Source organism: Lepidochelys kempii, chromosome 5 (assembly GCF_965140265.1).
Source record: "Lepidochelys kempii isolate rLepKem1 chromosome 5, rLepKem1.hap2, whole genome shotgun sequence".
NCBI classification, from domain to species: domain Eukaryota; kingdom Metazoa; phylum Chordata; order Testudines; family Cheloniidae; genus Lepidochelys; species Lepidochelys kempii.
The window spans coordinates 84,971,673-84,992,219 of record NC_133260.1 but is presented as its reverse complement, the minus strand read 5'-3'; the positions used below and the strand labels follow the sequence as shown (position 1 = coordinate 84,992,219).

Here is a 20,547-nt window from a genome sequence, read left to right as displayed (position 1 = left end):
TCTCCAGTCATAGGGCAGAGGGTTAAATGGGTCATATGGAGTATCATCAGACGGTTACATCCCTTAATCTATAGGGATCACATCCTGAAAGAAATCTTTCCTGAACACACTCTTCTGGCCTTCAAACAACCCTGCAAACTCTCCAAGCTCATCATCAGAAGCAAACTCCCCAAAGACCAGGACACACCAACTCAAAGCAGCACCAGATCGTGACAGAACATATGCAAAACCTATAGACCTCTCTCCACTGTTATGATGATCAACACTCTCCACAACACACCTTTCAAGATCCATGGGTCCTACACAAGCTTATCACAATATGCGCTGTACCTAATCCAGTGCACTAAGACAATCACTATGCTGTAGAATTAACTCACACAGAAAAATAAGACAAAAACACCATAGCAACTGTGAGCGAACATTTTTCACAAAGCGATCACTGTATATCTGACTTCTTAGTCCTCATCCTCAAATGAAACCTGCACAACTCCTTCAAAAGATGAGCCTGGGAATTCATAAATTCGTAAGTTTGCTAGATACCAAAAATCATGAAATAAGTATGAGACACTGACTTCATGGCTTATTACAACAATCTATAACCCACTTAGCCCCCCCCCCCCACTCCCACAGCTTTTTTTCTTTCCCACCTAAGACTGGAGAGGTGTTAAGAGGCCATTTCACCTTGAATGGTCCCTTGAAATGTATGTTTACTACTTATGCTAAATAATCTGTTCCACCTTGTATATAGCTGGGTTATACGTCCCAGACCTGAAGAAGAGCTCTGTATAAGCTTGAAAGCTTGTCTCTCTCACCAACAGAAACTGGTCCAGTCAAAGATATTACCTCACCCACCTTGTCTCTCTCATATCCTGGGACCAGCACAGCTACAATACTGCATTCAGTATGCAATGTTGTTCATGTACATTTTCAGAGAACTTATGTATATTGGAATCACATTTCAAAGGAAAACACAAAATATAACAAAACTGTATTTTCTCTTTATTTCTTGTTTTTTTTTGTTAGTTGTTCTATAAAGAAAAAGAACATCTGTATCAGTAATAGCAAAACAAATATTTTTGACCAGCTCACAGATATGAACATTTTAGTATTATAAACTGCAATGGCAATGCAAGGGTATAAAATACATTAGAGTCAGTGGTCCATGAATAATATTGCTTCTATACTGACCTTGCTTTAATACATGCAAGTGCATGAAATAAATCATGGCTTATTATATTGTTGGAGAGGAATCCACTGGGAGTCAAAGGAAATGGTCCTTAACCCTAACAGAAACAGGTTTTACTTGTTTTATTTCTACTCTCACTGCAGAACTGCTAATCTCTGTCCGCCACTGAAGTCCAGGATGGTATTTGGTCCAATAATATTGATAAAGTCATGCTCTTTGAGCCTGATTGAGATCTCATTTACAAGTGTAAATCATGAATAACTTCATCAAAGTAAAAGCAAGTAAGTAATATTGTAATAAGGCTCTTTGTCTTTAAGGTGACTTTTTAGTTTGTTTCTATACAGCTATCATATAAATGTAGCATACCAAAAAAAGTTCTCAGACACAAGTCAAACACAATCGTGCCTTTGACACATATTCACAATGACTAGTAGCATCAATTGGAGTTCAGTTGCCATACAGTTGAGCTCTGTCTATGGCTCATTTTTTTAATTCGTTGCTGGCTGCAACAATATTTCTTAAACATAGTCATTCTTTTATTTTCCATTTTGTTAATGGAGTCCAAAAGTAGGAAGATGAGGATCTTTAACCACTTTAACCATTAGCTTACAAACAGAGGAAACATCTATGTAATTCCCACTAAATATACCACTGATAAATGTGTCACATCACTGTTCTTCCAATACTGTTTGTTTTTTCAATAGCCTGTCTGAGAGAAAATCACTCAGCATTATAAAACAATTCCAGAATCCTTCATACATTTAAGAATTGTTTTAGACGGTCAATTGACTAGAGAAATCCTGAATTTCATTTTAATGTGAATATCAAAAAGTGAAGGAAGAGTTTAAGCCTGTTTGTTATACTCACTTCAATTTTCTCATTTCTTTTCCTTATTCAGTCGTATGTGATTATTTTAAGGATTAAAAGGAAAAACTGGCTCAGTAGCTCTTGCAGCTGGGAATTAGCGGCAGAGTTACAATTCTCTAGATCTACTGTAATTAGGTCAGAGGGTGAAATCCTGGCCCCACTAAAGTCGGTGAGAATTTTGCCATTGACTTCAGTGGAGCCAGGATTTTGCCCAGAGAGAATTATGACAGTTAAGTTCTTCTCTCTTTTGAGAACAGCAGTGCTGGCAGCTGGCCTGCTACAATCCTTTTCTACCGTGCTATCCAGTAACTAACTGGTTGCATTTCTGTTTGGAAGTTGGAAGGTAAACAAGAAATCACTTTAAGAACAAGGTAATTATTTCTAAAGTGAATACTGCATTTAAACTGCTCTTATAAGACATTTATAATGTAACATGCATGCAAATTTTCCTTGTATCTGACTGCATTTTCCAATAATATGCTTTTGACATGCACGTTTGCGAAAAATACCTTTTGTTTTAAAGCAGAAAGGTGCAAACTGTAGAATATACAATTTCATAGCTGTTAAAAAAATTAATGTGCTTTTTCATCTTTGATGGTCTTCACTTTGCTGTTAGTTGTAGAATATAGAGCAAACCATTCATGTTGTGTATTTTTTAAAAAAAAAACCAAACTTTGGAGAGATTTCAGAATAACTCACATTAAATATACTTATTCTCCATCTCGGACTGCAAAAAAGCAGTTTTCCTTAAAAAAAAGTCTTAACCTGTTTTTTCTATTGTGAACCTAGTATTGCATTGTAACTCACTTTTTGACTGAACTGTTAATGTGCCAAATCCTGTAGTCTTTACTTAGGTAAGTCTTCTATTAATGCCACTAGAGATGGGGCCAATAAAAGTTTTCTCTAAGTAAAGACAGCCAGCTATGGTTCCCTGAATAGTCTCAGTTGTTCAGACCACAAATTTAAATAATAAATATAACTCCCATTTGCCAATTTAAAGACAATAAATCTAATAGTTTAGTGTATGTTTATCATGAGATGCAGGCAAAATCCTAATTCAGATGCAGTAATTATACAGAAGTTTGATTTGGCAAATCTGGCAATATGAGCAAAATCATTCTCTCTCTCTCTCTCACACACACACCTGCCTGCAATTCTATAGACAATCTGTTCATTAACCAATCATATTGTGCTCTTATCAGAAATGTTTGAACTGAATAATTTCCACAGAGGCCTTTGTAGAGGGAGTCCAGAGTATGTCCTCCTGGGGGAAAATTTTCCCCCATCTGCACACCATATGATATAAACTGACATGCTCCAAAGGCAAATATTTGCTCTTCGGAAATATCTTGGGCCAGAAGTTCAGGCCATCCCTGGAAATGATGGTTTAGCTGGGTCCAGAGAGCAGGGGATGATCTCCCGCTGACCCAAGGAGATTTTCCCCCCTCCCCATCATTCAGTTCAAACACTGCTCATCAGCATAATACTAAGGAGGGACATAATATGGTAAGTGGAGAATCAATATCACATTTCGCTGCATAACCCCTTTACTTCCCTCAAATGTACAATAGTTTATAAATTGGTAGCTCCAGGGTTATTTTCTTCCCCACACCCTTCAACCATGAACAGTCAGCACCAAGACTTGTACAGAAAAATATTTGTGTTATCTCCAGCATTCTTGAAGGCTATGATAAATTAATCCTACATGCATTTATACATTCTAGATTTCTTCATTGGCATTTCCTTCTCTTCTAAATCTGCATTATGTAGATATATCACCTTCCTTTACAGTTATATGCAAACAGCATAATAAACATAAGTAATTGACTTCCAGTCCTTCCATAGTGCAGTATATTGTTAATAAGGAATTAAATTTTCTTCTATTTGCTTTAAAATTAGAAATCCTTTCCTACTTTTTTCATTCTTGATTTTATTTTCTAACTATAATTTGAGTTGCTGGGAGTTTTTTTTCATAGCAAATAAACTCCTCTTTTAAAAAAATCTAGTGTATTTCTTTCATAACAGCTACTAATAAATAGGATTTTACATGGTTCCTCATTGTCTATAGGTTTCATGTTGGGTTCTGTCAGAAAGAATGAGACTACATGGTTGCTTTATAACTATGCAATTTTCACATGAGCACACATTTGCCTTTCAGCTTCTCTTTCCTTTTCTGCTGTTTGCTTTTTTTACCATCAATTTGTAAACTCACAGTCCTGCGTTTCTCTAGGTTTAGCAGCTCTTGGAACAGCTCTTTCACATTGTGGTTCAACTTGGCAGAAGTCTCCATAAAGGCACACTTCCACTTCTTGGCCATGGCTTCTCCGTCACTGCTCTCCACCTCTCGGTTTTGGTTTTCATCACTTTTATTCCCCACTAACATAATTGGAATGCTTTCCACATCCCCTTTAATCTGACATATTTGTTCATAGATGGGTTTGAGTTCCTCCAAGGACTGTCGGCTGGTGATTGAAAAAACCAATATGAAAGCATGTCCTTTGGAAATAGACAGACGTTGCATGGCTGGAAACTGATGGCTCCCAGTAGTGTCGGTAATCTGCAAAGTGCATATGCTCTTATCACAGCTGATCACCTGCCTGTAGGTGTCTTCAATGGTGGGAATGTAGCTCTCTTTGAAAGTGCCTTTGACGAACCTCAAGACCAAGGAACTTTTGCCAACTCCTCCAGCTCCAAACACCACCACCCTGTAATCATTGCTTTGCTCAGGCATGCTTTTCACTGTATCTGATGCTCAACTAGGGGGGAAACCTATAAAGGAAAATGCAACAAAATATTAATTCAGCTTTCCATGGGGAAAATGCTTTATAACTTATATGGTAAAAAAGACTTGAGAAAATGACTGAAGTAATGGCACATTAATAATACATAATGACTCAAAAGGACTGATCAAGGGCTATAGAGCAATTCATCTCAGCACTGTTTCTGGATTCCAACCCAGTGCAGGTTGATAATGGATGAAAATTGCTGCTATTTTGTGCTTATCTGGTGGCCTTTGTAAATTGAATGTGTAACTAAGTCCAGTTACTAGTGGGCAAAGGTACATAGCCCAAAACATACCCATCCATTTAACATCCTTATTGACAGTCTGTCTACCAAGAGACTGAATGTGCTATGGAGATGGAGTTACACTCTCACCCATAGAAGACTTACTACAGGTCATTGTTGAGGCATATTGATGGGGAGACCAGTGTGTGTGAACTTATCCTTCTGCCCATGCTACACCTCTTCTGTGAATAGAGAATTTGTCTCCAGTGTTGTACAATTCATACCTTTCAGAAGCAAAACTTAAAACTAACGGATAAGTGCTAATATTTCATTGGTAGCACTAAGTGTTTCATAGTCTGCCTTTGGGGGTTTTCACCACTTTGGCTTTACCTCAAAAATATTGTTTTATTTCCTAAATGAGCATGCTCATTTATAATTCAAGAGGGAAACTATAGCTTTTGATTCTGATTTTATTTATTGCACATTATAATTTTTGCATGCTAATATTGGTCTATATTTACAAGAAAAGAGATATCTGCATCTTCATAAGACTTTGAAAAGAATCATACTGTCAACTCTATTAAAGGAATGATACTGCATGGCATACTTGGTAGTGAGTTCTCTGTCAACCTTGAAGTTCAGTAGGTTCAGCAAGATTACCTGTCACCAAAAATCTCTCCCTAAGCAACTAACTATAAATCTGGTCATAATAACAATAATGTATTCCATGTGTAAAAAAGTATCCAAGGTTCTGTTAACTATGGTAGTTCCAGAATTAGAGAAACTTTGGCTATAACCATGGTTTTATCTAAGGGCTAATCCTGCTGACTTTGGGACTGACACAGTACCCATTTATAAAAAATGGAAAAATTCCCATTCACTTCAGTGGGTGTTTGTCAGGCCCTGAATGATACAAAACTTCTCTGAATTTCAGTGAGACTTATGCAGGCATAAGGGCAGGCAAATTGGACCTTAAAAGGGGAAGCAGAGAATAAACGAAGGATAGTTCATAGTTTAATTGAGTTTAAGGCCAGAAAGGGATCCTTAGATCATGTAGTCTGACATTCTGTGTATCACAGGCCATTAAATTTCACCCAGTTACCTCTGTGTGGAGCCCAATAACTTGTTTGACTAAAGCATATCATCCAGAAAGGCATGTCTCTAAGACATCAAGAGATGGAGAAGTTACTCCTTATTTCCAATTTGAATGTTTGGCTTCAGTTTCCATCATTTGTTTTTGTTATCCCTTTGATCAAAAAATTGAAGAGCTCTTTGTTACTTGGTATTTTCTCCCAGGAAAGTACTTACACACTGTAGTTAAGTCACCTCTTGGTCTTCTCTTTGATAATAGGGTGACCGGACAGCAAATGTGAAAAATCGTGGGGGGTAATAGAAGCCTATATAAGAAAAAGACCCAAAAATCAGAATTGTCCCTATAAAATTGGGACATCGGGTCACCCTATTTGATAAACTAAACAGATGGAGCTTCTTAAGCCTCTCACTGTCAGGTACTTTCTCCAGCTCTCAAATCATGTTGGAGAGTTTTTTTCACCCTCTCCAATTTTTCAACATCATTTTAAAAAATATATGCTGTTTTGGTATCCCCAGTATTCTAGTATTGATCTCACCAATTTCACACACAGAAGTAAAATCGCCTCCCTATTCCTACTCACTACTCCCCTGTCTATACATCCAAAGATTGCATTAGCCCTGTTTGCCACAGCACTGCACTGGGAGCTCATGTTGAATTGTTTGCCCACTATGACCTATAACTCTTTTTCAGAGTCACGGCTTTCCCAGATACAGTCCCCCATTTTGTAGGTCTGGCCTGCATTCTTCGTTCCTAGATCACTGAGCCTATTACAGTCCCTCTGGAACACTAGAACCTCCACTTCCATTTGATGAGGATTCTCCATTGGCAACTATTTTTTTGATATCTGTCAGCTATCCAGTTCTTAATCCATTTAACATGTGCTTTATTGATATTTTATCATTTGAATTTTAAAATCAGAATGTTGCATGGTCCTAAGTCGAATGTATTTTAAAAAGTATGTTTATTACATCTACAGTTACCTTTATCAATCAAATTTGTAATCTCAAAGAATGAAACCAGGTTTGTTTAAAAAGACCTATTTTTATAAAACCAGGTTGACTGGCATTAATTATATTCCTCTCCTTTAATTCTTTATTAGTCAAAATCCCAAATCAGCTTTTTTACTAATGTTAGACTAACAAGCTTATAGGTATTCAAGCCTATTTTTTTTTAATAGTGGCAGAATGACAGCACTCTTCCAGTCCTCTGGAATTTCCCCATGTTAATTTTTAATAAAATACATCAGTGGGCCAGGGACCTCCTTAGCCAGTTCTTTTAGGACTCTGGGGAGCAAATTATCTGGGTCTGCTGATTTTTAAAATGTTTATCCCTAGTAGATATTGTTGTTTAACATCTTCCTTGGTTACTAATAGACTGGAAAGTACAAATGTGATCCAACCACATTATCCTCCTGCTTTCCAAATACAGAACAGAAATATTTATTGAACACTTCTTCTGTCTCTGGATCTCAATCTCCATTTAGTAATGGACCTATACTATTTCTAAGATTTCTTGTGTTCCTAATATACTTTAAAAATCTCCTTATGTTCTTACTCCTGTTAGCCATGGATTTTTCCCTGATTAAAAAAATTGGGTTTGTTTAGTCTGGAAAAGAGAAGACTGAGAGGGGACATGATAACAGCTTTCAAATACATAAAAGGTTGTTACAAGAAGGAGGGAGAAAAATTATTCTTCTTAACCACTGAGGATAGGACAAGAAGCAATGGGCTTCAATTTCAGCAAGGAAGGTTTAGGTTGGACATTAGGAAAAACTTCCTAACTGTCAGAGTGGTTAAGCACTGGAATAAATTGCCTAGGGAGGTTGTGGAATCTTCATCATTGGAGATTTTTAAGAGCAGGTTGGACAAACACTTGTCAGGAATGGTCTAGATAATACTTAGTCCTGCTTTGAGTGCAGGATACTAGACTAGATGAGCTCTCCAAATCCCTTCCAGTCCTATGATTCTATGTCTTCATCCTATTTTATCAATTATCTATACTTTATAACTTCTCACTTACATTGATTGCTATTCATTTCCCTTTTTTCTCTTTGTTATATATTGCTTTTTTTATTTCTAATTACTGCCTTCACATTGCCACTGAACCAGGATGGGCTTTCAGTCAATGTTGTCTTCTTTCTTGATTGTGGAATTGTGCATTTTGGGCCATCTAGAACTCATGTTTTCAATTTTCATTCATATTTTCCTCCTAGTCAGTTTTCGTCATCTTTTTTGTCAGCTTTGGGAAATTAGCCCCTTTGGAGCTTTGTGTGTGTGTATACAATATATATATATAAATGCACGTGTGTGTGTGTGTGTGTGTTACTGGTTGGAAATGTCCTCTGTTTGCCCATATTGAATGTAATCAGGTGATGATCACTGGGTCCTAGGCAACCATAAACTTTCAGTGCAGTGATTAATTCACTTACCTCTGTCATAATGAGTTTAGCCCTATTCATCAGTTTCCAAACAGAATTTTAGAGATGGAATTATATAAAAGGTATGCTTAGTGAATAACTATGCTTTCATAGTCTTTCTGATCTAGATGGAGACTAGAGAAGACATGGAAATTTTGCCTCAGTGGTAGGACAACCATGGAGTGGTTGCATGTTTGAGGAATAGGCAGCCCAGAAAGTACAAGATGATTACAAGGATTGTTCTTGGCCATGAAATAAAGTGTAAATAACACACTAGTCAGACATGTAGATGCACTTGCTGAGATACAAATGCAGGTAGCTGAGAGAGAGAGCAAAGCCCATGCTGGATATACACCTGTCATATTGAGTTGCATGCCTGAAACAAGCACATACGTCACTAATCGGGCAGGCACTTCCGCTTTCCAGCACCTGAATATTTTCAGAAGGTGGCACTTCAGTAGATGTAAATAAGTAACCAGATTCTGAAAGCACTCTGCAAATGGAATTCCTATTGTCTTCTCCAGTTCTGCAGTCTGCACTCACATGAGTCATCCCATAATCAATGAAGGCAAAGGTACTATTGACTCCCTTTTAGTGCCTAAGAATCTAAACAAAACTAAACACCTACCTTGGAGCACTAACATATGGGTGGATCTGAAGAGTATGGCCTTTTTTGTACTAGACAAAATAGATCTACATATTTGTGCATGTAATTATCTGCTTCATTGCGCCTGTACATTTATTTAATATAACCATATCTGGATAGTGTCTTTTTGCTGCATTAAAATTCATTAGAAAAAAGTCTAGCTGACCGGTTAAGGCAGACAGGTAAAGAAAAGATAGAGCAAATGGCCAAAATTATTTTAAAGTGGACCTTACTTGTGAGCAGTCATAAGCAGAGGTTTTCATGACCATTTGGTTGTTAAATAATAGGCAAAATTTCATCATATTTATTAGTGAACAAAAATTTTCATGACAAAAATGATATGTTTTGTTCCTGTTTTCATGGCAAAATAGTGAATTTTTAAAAAAATTTTTGCCCCAGGTGGAAACATGATACTTTTAAAGGGAAAATGTAACAGCTAAAAGTTTTTTTTTCTTGCAACCCAAAGATTCTGTGCCTGTCAAAAGCATCTTTAATTCTAGTGGTGAATAAAAAAAATACTTTGTAAATATACGGGCCTGATCCTCAGTGGGTGTAAATCGTCATAGCACCACTGAAGTCAAATCACAGCTCCACTGCCAAGTCACACCAGCTGAGGGTCTGACAGAGGGATTGTTCATGCCATTTTTATCAGCAGAACGAATATTTTCACAGTGCTAATTGCAATGTAGTTGTAGGTTAGAGCAGAAACTCACCCAGGAGAAAATATTAACTCAAAATAACTTCTGTCTTTCTTCAGAGCATTTAAGTATAATACAAAGCTACTAGGCAAGTCACATAGGTTGAGACATGGTGTATAGAGTGCAAGACCTAATGAAAGTAATTAAAATTATCTCATGCATTCAGTTTGTCTGAAAAGACAGAAAACAAAATTGTTGTCTGAGTGTTTTGTCATATTCAGCCTCTGCTTTGATAAGCTACTATAGCAAATTGCCTTGTTTTTAGTTAATCCATATATTGATAACTACCATGTTTTAAAGTTTTTCTGCACGATGGCAACTCCATGCTCTCCAGGAAGCTATTGGACAATGGACGTTAAGGTTTTTAAAAAGGTTTTTTATTTATTATTAATATACCTTTGCAAAGTGTAGGTTTCGTATGTATTTCAACTGTTTTGGAGCTAACCTTCTCTGTAGTAAAGGAGGGGAATCTCCTGGTGTCTGACATTAAATGTAACAAAATCCTTCATGTCGTGATGTGAAGAGGGACTTCAAAGCTGTGGTACGATTGTGCTTTGGTCAGATCATTTAAGTGGTGCAAAAAGTCATTAAGCCAATTGACCTGTGATCTCTTTGGGTTTTCTTAATGCCTGCTATGCAATATAGAATTTAGAATGAAGTATATTCCAGGAACCTCTTAACGGTGTTGCTGTGCATTCCCTTTGCCCACAGCCATTCTACCTTATGCTGTCAGATCTCACAAGCTAGTAAGCAGGATCAGCAAGAGGATTGAAAACCTCTAAGGAACACCTAGATGAAGCAGGAAAGGGAGCGGGTGACTTGTTAGGTGTCCTTTGAGTCAGTAGAGAATGACAATGTGGTGAGAGGGACACAATTTTTGGAGATGTCGTCTTTCAGATGAGATGTAAAACAAAGACCCTGGTCATTAAAGATCCCCTGGTACTTTTCATAAGTACAGTTGTCAACCCCTGTATTCTCACCAATTCCAGCTTGAGTAATTACATTCTTTTGAGATATATTAATGCATGATTGGGACAACCACCGCAGCAGTGCTGAAGTTTGGGTGAAAAGAGCATGTGGTTAGGCAACCTGGGAATGGGAGGATTAGTATCTTTAAAAAATGCATTTGGCTTTAGAGTTTTGCCATTGGCCAATATTTGTTAATTTTTATTAGAACAAGTGATAAAAGATCTCCCAAGCACATTTGCTTATGCAGGCACTCCTATGTATTTTTCAATGAGCTAGGAATCACGCCCAGTGCTAGCGTTCAACTAAATTAAAGCCAGATAATAATGTAGAATTCTCTATAAGAATAATGCGCATGTTGTATGATCAATTAATACCAAATCTTCTTTGTGTGTCCCAGAATTTAATAGCCTTTGATATGCTTGTTGGTGTATAATGGAGAGGGGGTAATGGTCAGATGGTTGGTGCCCACAATGTATTGGGTTATAGAAATAAAGGGAGTCTGTTCAAGTGATTTAGGTCCCCGTTCAGCAAAGCATTTAAGCAGTTGCAAAAGTGCTTTGCTGCACAGAGATGGAGGTGAGTATGTGTTTACAAGTACTTTGTGAAATCAGAGCTATAACTTAGTCCGATTGAACATTGTTTCTGAATACTGGATATAAGGCATGCATGTAGCAAAAAAGCTCTTGACAGTGAAAAAAATATAATTAAAAAGGAAATCAGTGATTTTTGTCTAGGTCATTGGGTGCAGCGATTAGAAATTATGTGATTATTTCTGAATATGCTGGGTCATGTTGACCGAATGATGTTCTATTATTGGACACTGGAAAGATGATTATTTATTTGGGTTTAGAATTGCTTTGAAGTAATCACTGGAAAAGTTACTGTGTGTGGGATGAGGAAGGGAGTTACTAACTGGATCAGTGATTCAGTGGAGGCTTGTAGACTTCAAGAGCTTTGTTCAGGGACCATGAGCAAAAGCGGGATTAGCGTTGGCCAGGGTTCATGATGAAAGGTAGTCACAATCAAATTGCGGTAAATGGGAGAGGCAATACTGACTAATTGGCTTGCATGTGAATCCAGTCAGGAGGTAGTAGAATAATGTGGTTTCACAGTGGACAGCATTAGTTTCTGTACAGGGAAATCAAAATAAGGCTCTGGGCCCTCACACTCCATCTTCTGTCTGGGATGCGCTCTTCAATAATTTTTGCTTGTTTTTTGAGAATAAGGATGTCTTCTACTCCACGTATTTTGTAAGATGCACAAACTCAAACTACTCAGAAGGGTTACCTATGTTCCGAACTGTACACAATGCAAATTGACTGGAAGGGGGTACAAAAGTTGCTAAAAGCTCACTTGTGAACTTCACTGATTTATGCGGGATTGGTCCCCCTGTATTAAGTTAGAGCAGCCAAAGGGTTGATAACAGCACTATGGGGTCAAAACCACAGGTAGGAATGTGTGTATTTTGCAGGAGATTGGACTAGATGAGCATAATCGCTTTAAATAAAACCTATGAATTGGAGTGGCCACACACACTCTTGTTCAGCTACCACCCATCTTCCTTTCTCTGATACCAGCAACGAAGGGGAGAGCATAAAGCCTGTCCAAGCCACCAGAGCATCTCTCTTGAACTGGGATGATCTTTTCAGGCTGGATACACTGGCTTCATAGCAGATTTCATCCACAATGCAAAATACAGTGGTTATACTGCAATGGAGAATCTGTCCCAAAATATGCAAATAAAACAGTGACTTTAATATTGAAAGTTTTTTTTTAAGAACAAGAGCCCTACACTTCTGTCTCAAAGACAAATGAGCATTTAAAGGAGGCAGAACCCAGCAGCTATATCATTCATTGATTACAGAAGCTATGCTCTGATTTTGCAAAGTAACTGGCATATTTTCAATGAGCAGTCATTAATTTCTATGTTTTTTCAAAGATAAAATATCCATAGAACAATCAGTTCCAATGCATGCCATTTCTCCTGAGGTTAGTTTAATTGTGTAGAAACAAAGTTTGCACCTGTATGGTTAAAAGAGGTTCAAATAATATTCCAAATGAGTGTCCTTTAAAACTGTTTGAACACCTATGAAATATTGTACAGAAGACATTTTCTAGGAAGACATTTCCCTCAGTAAAGTGAAAAAAGTATTCTATATTGATATCATATTAATAATAAAATCTTGACTAGTTTTTAACCCAGGACAATGTTATTTGTATTACCATAGTATCTAGGAGCCGTAGTCATGGACCAGGACCTCACTGTGCTAGGAACTGTAAAACTGCAGAATGAAAAGAAAGTCCCTTCCCCAAAGAGCTTACAATCTAAGTGTAAGACAAGAGACAACAGATGGAGAAAGATGGAAATACAAGAAACAAAGATGACGATGGTCAGCATGATAGGCTGTGGTCTCGGCATACCAGCAGCCTATTTGTTGTCAATTTTTTACAGGTATTAAGGCAGAGGAGAGTTTTGAGGGAGGATAATGAGGTAGCTTTATGGATGTTTATGGGGAGCGCCTCTTAAGCATGAGGGGAAGCATGAGAGAAAGTATGAAGGTGATTGTTTGAAAGTGGGCAATAGAGGCTGGTCCTGTGGGCTGACCAGAGGTGGGAGTCAACATCTTGATGGTGAATCAGAGATGATAGGTAGGGTGGGGTGAGGCCACGCAGGGTCTTGAAAGTGAAGACAAGCAGCTTTTGGTTAATGTGATGGAAAAAGGAGAGCTAATGGAGGGATTCAAAGAGAGGTGTGACATGGTCAAAGCAACGGGGTAGGGAAATGATTTTTGCTCCAACATTCTGGATGAATGTGAGTGGGGCAAGATTATGTTTGTCAAGGCCAGAGAGAAACATGTATCAGTAACTGAGACATGATTATAGCCTGGACAAGAGTTTAAGCTGTGTACATGGATACAAAAGGCCATATCTTACAGATCTTATGCTGAAAGAATTGTTAAGATTTAGACATAGTCTGGATGTAAGGACCAAGAGAAACGTCCAAGTCAAAGATGATACCCATATTATGAACATGAGACTTAAAGATAAGGACATGTTTAAGTGCTTTGTTAGATTGTGACCAGAGTGCATCATGCATTGGAGGACTGAGCACTAGAGAAATGCATATGTAAATATGAACGGATTTCATAAAATGACAAAACCAAAAGGCAAACTATTATCCAGTATAATGAGTACCAGTCCAATATCTGTTTAACAAACCCCATGTTAATTTTTAGTTTCTGATGCTGGTAAATTTAAAAAAAAATCTTTAATAGTTTTGGCTCTAATTTAGCAAGGTAGTTAAAATCAGACTTAACTTTAAGCACATGAGAAGTCCTATTGATTTAATGGAACTACTCCTATTCTTAAAGTTACACACATATTTAAGTACCATAATGAATCAGCACTTTAGTCCATTAAATACTTAGGGTCAAATCCTGCTTGCCTTTTTCTCAGGAGTAGTTCCAATTAAACTGAAATTGAGGTAAGTGAGCAGGATTTGGCCCTCACAAAATAAAATACAATGCTGTTAAATTTATTTATTCTATGCCCGTCTGTCAAATCCTAGAATCCTTATTCAGTGGAAGTTTTGTCAGCGTAAGGACTGCAGGATCAGATTTTAGGCCTTGATCCTGCAAACACTTATGAATATGTGTAACTTTATGCATTTAGACAAATTGATTAGAGTGGGATAAACACCAAATATTGTGAAACTCATGATAAAAAGCACAAGAATTGGCAACTATGTACTGATACACTATGTATATAAAGATATATACATACTTCAGACTACTTTCTTTTCGCTAGAGGGAATAACAGAAAAACTACAAATGTTTTGTTTATTCTAACCGCACAGTACTTTAGTCCTGAAAAGCTTAATTTTACTGTTATGACAAAAAGCTATTGGTCCAGATCTTCAATGGAAGCAGAACAGTTAGAGATTGAGCCAAATCCTATAGTCCTTTCTTATGAAAAACCATAACAAATTTTATTTTCTATTGCTAGGAAGATCGTGATGACTATCATGAACACTGGGCCAGATTCTGATACCTTTACTCATGTTGAATAGAACCTTACTCCAGAATAGTCCCATTAAAGTCAATTATATTATCTGTGGCATAAAGCATTACTCAGCCTGAGTAAAGGTATTGGAACCTGGCCCGTTGTCTTAATATCTCAATTTCACAAGATAAACCCCCTAGACAAAATACCAAACAATCAATGCAGTGATTTAAACTATATTTTGAAGCTGTTTGTAAAACAAAGATTTAAGATAAGATCTGGGTATAATTTGTATACTGTTGTATAGCAATAATGGGTTTCTAAAGGGGTTTCTAATTGTTCATACGAATCTATTCGCTGCCAAACTGCAGGAGTGAACAGGCAAAGTTGAATTTGTTTTATAAGTTTATATTTTTGATTTACTTTAAAGTAAACAATTTCAACGTTTATTTTCAAAACCCACATCTCTTCCTTTTGGAATCTCCTGAATTTCAGAAGACTGAAGACTGTTTACTAAAAATAAAAGAAAAATACAAACTTGTTTGTTAGTTTAGACTTTCAGTAGTTGCTCTGTGTTTGAGGTAAATATACCTTTGTTTCATTATATTCCCTCATTTCTCGTTTCAGCCAATGTTACCAAGAAAGAAGACACATGAATTAAGAACAAAATAGTATCATTAAGACTAAATGATAAGTAAATATAAATAAGTAAATTAAATACAATGAAACATACTTATACATAAAAAAATCTTTTCCCAGTTATTCTCTATTGAAGTTTGCAATGTTTGGTTGAAGGAATTTGGCAGATTTTAAGGAGACCATCTTTCTCCATTGGGGCTTATTTTTAAAACTCAATATTTCAATTATCAGCTGTAGCTGATATTTGACTGTTGAAATTACCGACTTTTTCAAATAAGATAAAAACCTAGTTAGACTTGTTTGGAGAAGAAAAACATACAATTATATTATTTTATTTTATTTTTATCTCAACTGTGCATGACATTGATTTTAAGTCAGAGTTACTGGACATTAAATTGAAGCACCTTGTACAACCCAGAAATGGATTTGCCTTTTGTATGCTGTTGCCTTGCTGCACTGCACGTCCATCTTAAAGCAGGAATATGAAAGTATGCAAGCACTTCAGTGCCACCAATCCAGTCTCAACCAGAAACTATCCCATTAGCTGCAATAACTATTAGGTAGGCTGCATTTCACTGCTACAGGGTTTGGCAGCACTCCCACCCTTTAGGAAATCTGGGAGATTGATCTCTGTTACATCAGTTTTCCTCTGGCATTAAATTCATTTGCTCCAGAGAAGCTGCTGCTGACTTTCATTGTGAGAGAGGAAAATTAGAGTCTTCATGTCACTAGTATAAGTCTCTTCTTCCTCATTTTAAGGTGCTGACAAACTTTGCTCTTCTCTTTTTCTTTACATCCTATTCAAGTGCGGTACAAGATCTGGGAAAGGACTTATTGTTTGAATTTTTTTTTTAAATAATCTCAAACAGAAAATAGGTTGAGGTTCAATTTAGATTTAAAGACATGTTCTCACCTGGAAGTTCTTATTTGCTGTCTTTTCCAGCAATTAGAGTAAGATAATTTAATTGGTCCCTAGTTCCATGTGAAACTTCGATATAACCCCAGAAAACAGATAGAATATCAGAGTTGGAAGGGACCTCAGGAGATCATCTAGTCCAGCCCCCTGCTCAAAGCAGGACCAATCCCCAAATTTTTTTTGCCTCAGATCCCTAAATGGCCCCCTCAAGGATTGAACTCACAACCCTGGGTTTAGCAGGCCAATGCTCAGATGATCCTATATAATGTTTTTTCTTGCTATGCTGAAACTGAAGATAACCAAATAGACTGATTTTTTTTTAAAGGTGACATTTTGCTGTGGACAAAGTGCCTTTTACTAGAATGTGTGTTTAAAAAGGAGGGGTGGGGGGGGTCCATATTTGTAACATCATGTAACAGCCTTCACAAATGCACAGTGGTTGTTTTTCCTTGTGGATCTAGTCTGTAACACTGATGCTTGCTTGATTAAAGATGAAAAGTATTAAAAGAAAAAAAATCTGGAGAACTGAATAGCATGTCAATATACGGTAAAGACAGTAAACTATTGGATCAAAGCTTTTGATGTGAGTGCAGTTCCAACTAAGGTGTGGAAATGCTTGGGTGCTCATATGCAAATTGGGGGTGAAGTGCACAAATGTGTACATTGATTTTAGAAGTTTCGCCACTACTGCAAAAACATTCATGGAGACGCACAGCAAAACACAAACAAATACAGTATAATAAAATGATGCCCCTTTTGAATTATAACACACACATGCTGAAGAGTCTTATTGAAAAAGGGAAAGAGACTGTTGGGGAGCAAATAGAGACCCTCAAATAGTCATTGTAAAAATCACATTTGAACAAGAAAATAGTGAGGTGCTTTTTAAAAGGGTGCTGGGAGGAAAATGAGAGAGATTTCAGTGGGGGGATGCATTTCACATCATACCACAACAAAATTGTGCTCATCTGCTAGCTTTGGACACAATGGTTGGACCTTCAAATGGTCAGATGTGTCTGAGTACAAATATTTCTCAGCAGAAAGCTCAGTGAGCAGACAGGTCTTGAATGTATGGCCACAGCCAACACCAACAAAAGCTTTAAAAACAAGCAGTACCAATTCATATTTGAATCCACCACTTTAAAGAATAGAAACGAAGAGAATACAGGTCAGATGTAATATAATCATTATGACTCAAACTGGTGAGCAGTCATGTTACTGAACAAGTGCCAAATGTTGGTGCAACTTAGCTGAGAGGTCTTTGAAGAGGTTATTACCGTGAGCCTCAGGGTCACAAAGGCATGCATTTCTGCTATTAGACCATCTTGGAATAAACAAAAGTGTGGCATAACTGGGGGAAAATCACTTCGGTTCTTGGCTTTCAATGCAGAGGGCATGGTCAAAAGTGATACCAAGGTTCCTAATCTTTGTGGCCACATGCCTACACAAATAGGGACACAAAGAAGAGACCTCCTGCTGTTGAAAACATCTACTGAACAGTAAGACTTCTGTCTTCCCAGGGTTGAGAACGAAATAGCTGGACATATCATTCAAATGTTTTCCCAGACTTTAGGATTCTATAGGGCAATAGATTTACAGCTGAACAGCTGAAATTCTCCTGGGGTTAGAAATGATTACATACAATTGGAGATAGGACGGAATCTTGTGGTATCACTCATTTTACAAACCTTAGCAATGAGACACCTAACAGTCCCCAAGGACTGACTAATAAAATGCACAGTAAATGTAACTGGAACCCTGGGTGGCAGTTCCCTACACCCCAGAAAAAGCCGTCAGTCAGTGAAGAAACACCGAAATGGCCAGTTGACCCAAATCTAAAAACTGTAGGATCTGTAAATACTTTTGATTCAGTTGAATCTGTAAACCCTGGCAAAGGTAGCGATAAAGATCAACCATAAAAGTTCCATTTATATTGAGAGGTGTGTTTGTGTGTGTGTGTGTGTGTATGTATATAGTGCATACATGCATTATATATATATATAGTTTGTACATACAGGCAAATAAATATTTAGTGCATATAATTATGTGTGTATTTTAAAAAATACTTTTAAGGATATTACTTAAATCTTGTTGCTCTGTCCTCAACTTTCACATCATTGTGACTGTGTACTTCACCATATATAACAGCCCACATTTTACAGAGAAAACAGCAATAAGAGTAAGGTGAGACTTTGAGTAAAAATAAAAATAGTCAGCCTGCAAGAGGAATACTCAAGAGTTGTCTAAAATTTAGTTCTATTGCTTTAGAAAAAGAGAAAATCTTTTTAATTTGATTCATACTCAACATTTCCCCCTCCCATTTTCCATCATATACGGTTAAATATCTTCATTTAAACTAGAACAACATCTTTTTAACCAATGGGTTGCATTGGTGTAAATGAGGGCAGAATTTAGCCCATCGTATTTGAATGAAAATATTTTTCAAATGTTGTTACAAAGCTATTACTGATATCCCAGTAAACTAAGAAACATTTTTCCACATATAGCCAGTACTCTTGTCACCAGCTCCAGTCTTTCTTTCCAACCATTACTTATAAACATAACATTTCATCTGCATGAGATATGCAGTTAGGACCAAATCTTGCAATCTTCACTCATGCAAAATTCCCATTGACTTCAGTGGGACTTTTGCCTGAGGAAAGAGTGCTGGATTTGGCTAAGAAAAAAAATTCACCTACTTTTAATACATAGCTAATGTTTCTTATACAATGCTGAGTAGAAAAATGATTTAAGAAGATTACCTGAGAAGGAACACAACTCTGCCAAATGCTCTTCAATTCTTGCCTGTCATAGTACCAGCAGTAGAGCCTTTCTGTTGTGGGTTTTCTCGAGAGAAACCTCAGCTATCTGTTTTTAAATAAAGGAGCTGTAACTCAGCCGGCTGCTTCTCTCTTGTGTCTTGTTGGTTGCTGCTGTCTGATCCTTGTTCTGTTACCTGTGCTCTTGCTGTTCTGGTCCTACTCTAGTGTGTGTGTGTCTCTCTCTGTCTCTCTCTCTCTCTCTCTGGGTGCCTGGGCCGTGGTTAATGCTTTTGTTGGCTTGGTTGCAATCTCCCTCCAGACACACACACTCTCTGCTCTCAGAGATGGACTGACTTCAGCTTCGGCTGCTGCTGGTACTTAAATGGCGACTGCAAAGCTCATCTAAGCTTTTAAGTGCCACCTACTGAGTAACTGTGGAACATATATATGTTTTTAAGGGCTGGAATTTTCTGGTCACTTTATCAACTGCCATGTTATTTGTACAATTAGTCTTACATTTAATTATTGTAGGTCCTCCAAACATTTAGTATTTTGTAATTTTAAGACTGCTGTATGTATTCATCTATGTACACACATCTCCCTTCTCTAAGTAGCTAAATATGGAGCAAGCACTTTCCTTTTAGCTTTATAAAGCTCGCCAAGATATGCTTGGACTTGTCCTCAGCTGGTGTAAATTAGTGTAGCACCACTCAGGTCACTTGAGCTGTGCTAATCTACATCAGGTGAGGAACTGGCCCCTTCTGGTAAAGATTTATTGGAAAAATGAAATAAAATAATTTATTGTAAATGAAATAAAAATCACTTTTTGGTCTAATGGTCTAACTCAGCCTTGCAAAATTCCACTCACCTGAAGCAAGTGAGGTTTTTTGCTTGTTTGCTTTTGGTATTTTGGGGGGGACAAGTAAAATAGTTTCATTTTTCTTTATGAATAGTCACCATATTAAAATGAATGAATAGATTTTATACCTGCACTGGTAAATATTCATGATTAGTTGTGAAAATCTGATCTAAAGGCTGTCACTCCCTTTCTCTTCTATACTAATGCCCATTTTAACATTCAGAAGAGTTTTTTGTTCAGGGCCAAATCCCAGGACCCATTGCAAAAGCCACCAAAAAAACAGGCTGTCTGTGCAGTTGGGGGGGTGGGGTGGGAGTAACCACTCCATAACCCAGCAGCAGGGCTTGGAGCACCAGTATCTTCTACCCTCAACCCTTCATTCAGAGCTTGTGATATGTAGGCGTGTGAAGTCTTGAAAGAACTGGCCTTGTGCTCATCCCTCCAATAAATGATGCCTCTGAATGTGCCGCTATGGAGCACTGGTTCTG

The 20,547-nt window shown here is 37.3% G+C and overlaps 1 protein-coding gene across 1 annotated transcript; it reads right to left on the bottom strand.

Annotated features, from left to right (window-relative positions):
* Window positions 1-594: 594 nt before the first annotated feature.
* On the bottom strand, window positions 595-19,533 carry DIRAS2 (DIRAS family GTPase 2). Its single transcript, XM_073344904.1, has 2 exons — window positions 19,201-19,533; window positions 595-4,822 (listed from the first exon to the last, which is right to left on the bottom strand). The coding sequence occupies exon 2, from the start codon at window positions 4,782-4,784 to the stop codon at window positions 4,185-4,187; it is 600 nt and encodes a 199-aa protein (XP_073201005.1). The 5' UTR covers window positions 4,785-4,822; window positions 19,201-19,533; the 3' UTR covers window positions 595-4,184.
* Between the last annotated feature and the right edge of the window lie 1,014 nt (window positions 19,534-20,547).

Excerpts from the sequence above, each read along its gene's own strand:
- DIRAS2 (XM_073344904.1), bottom strand. The coding sequence starts at position 4,784 with ATGCCTGAGCAAAGCAATGATTACAGGGTGGTGGTGTTTGGAGCTGGA.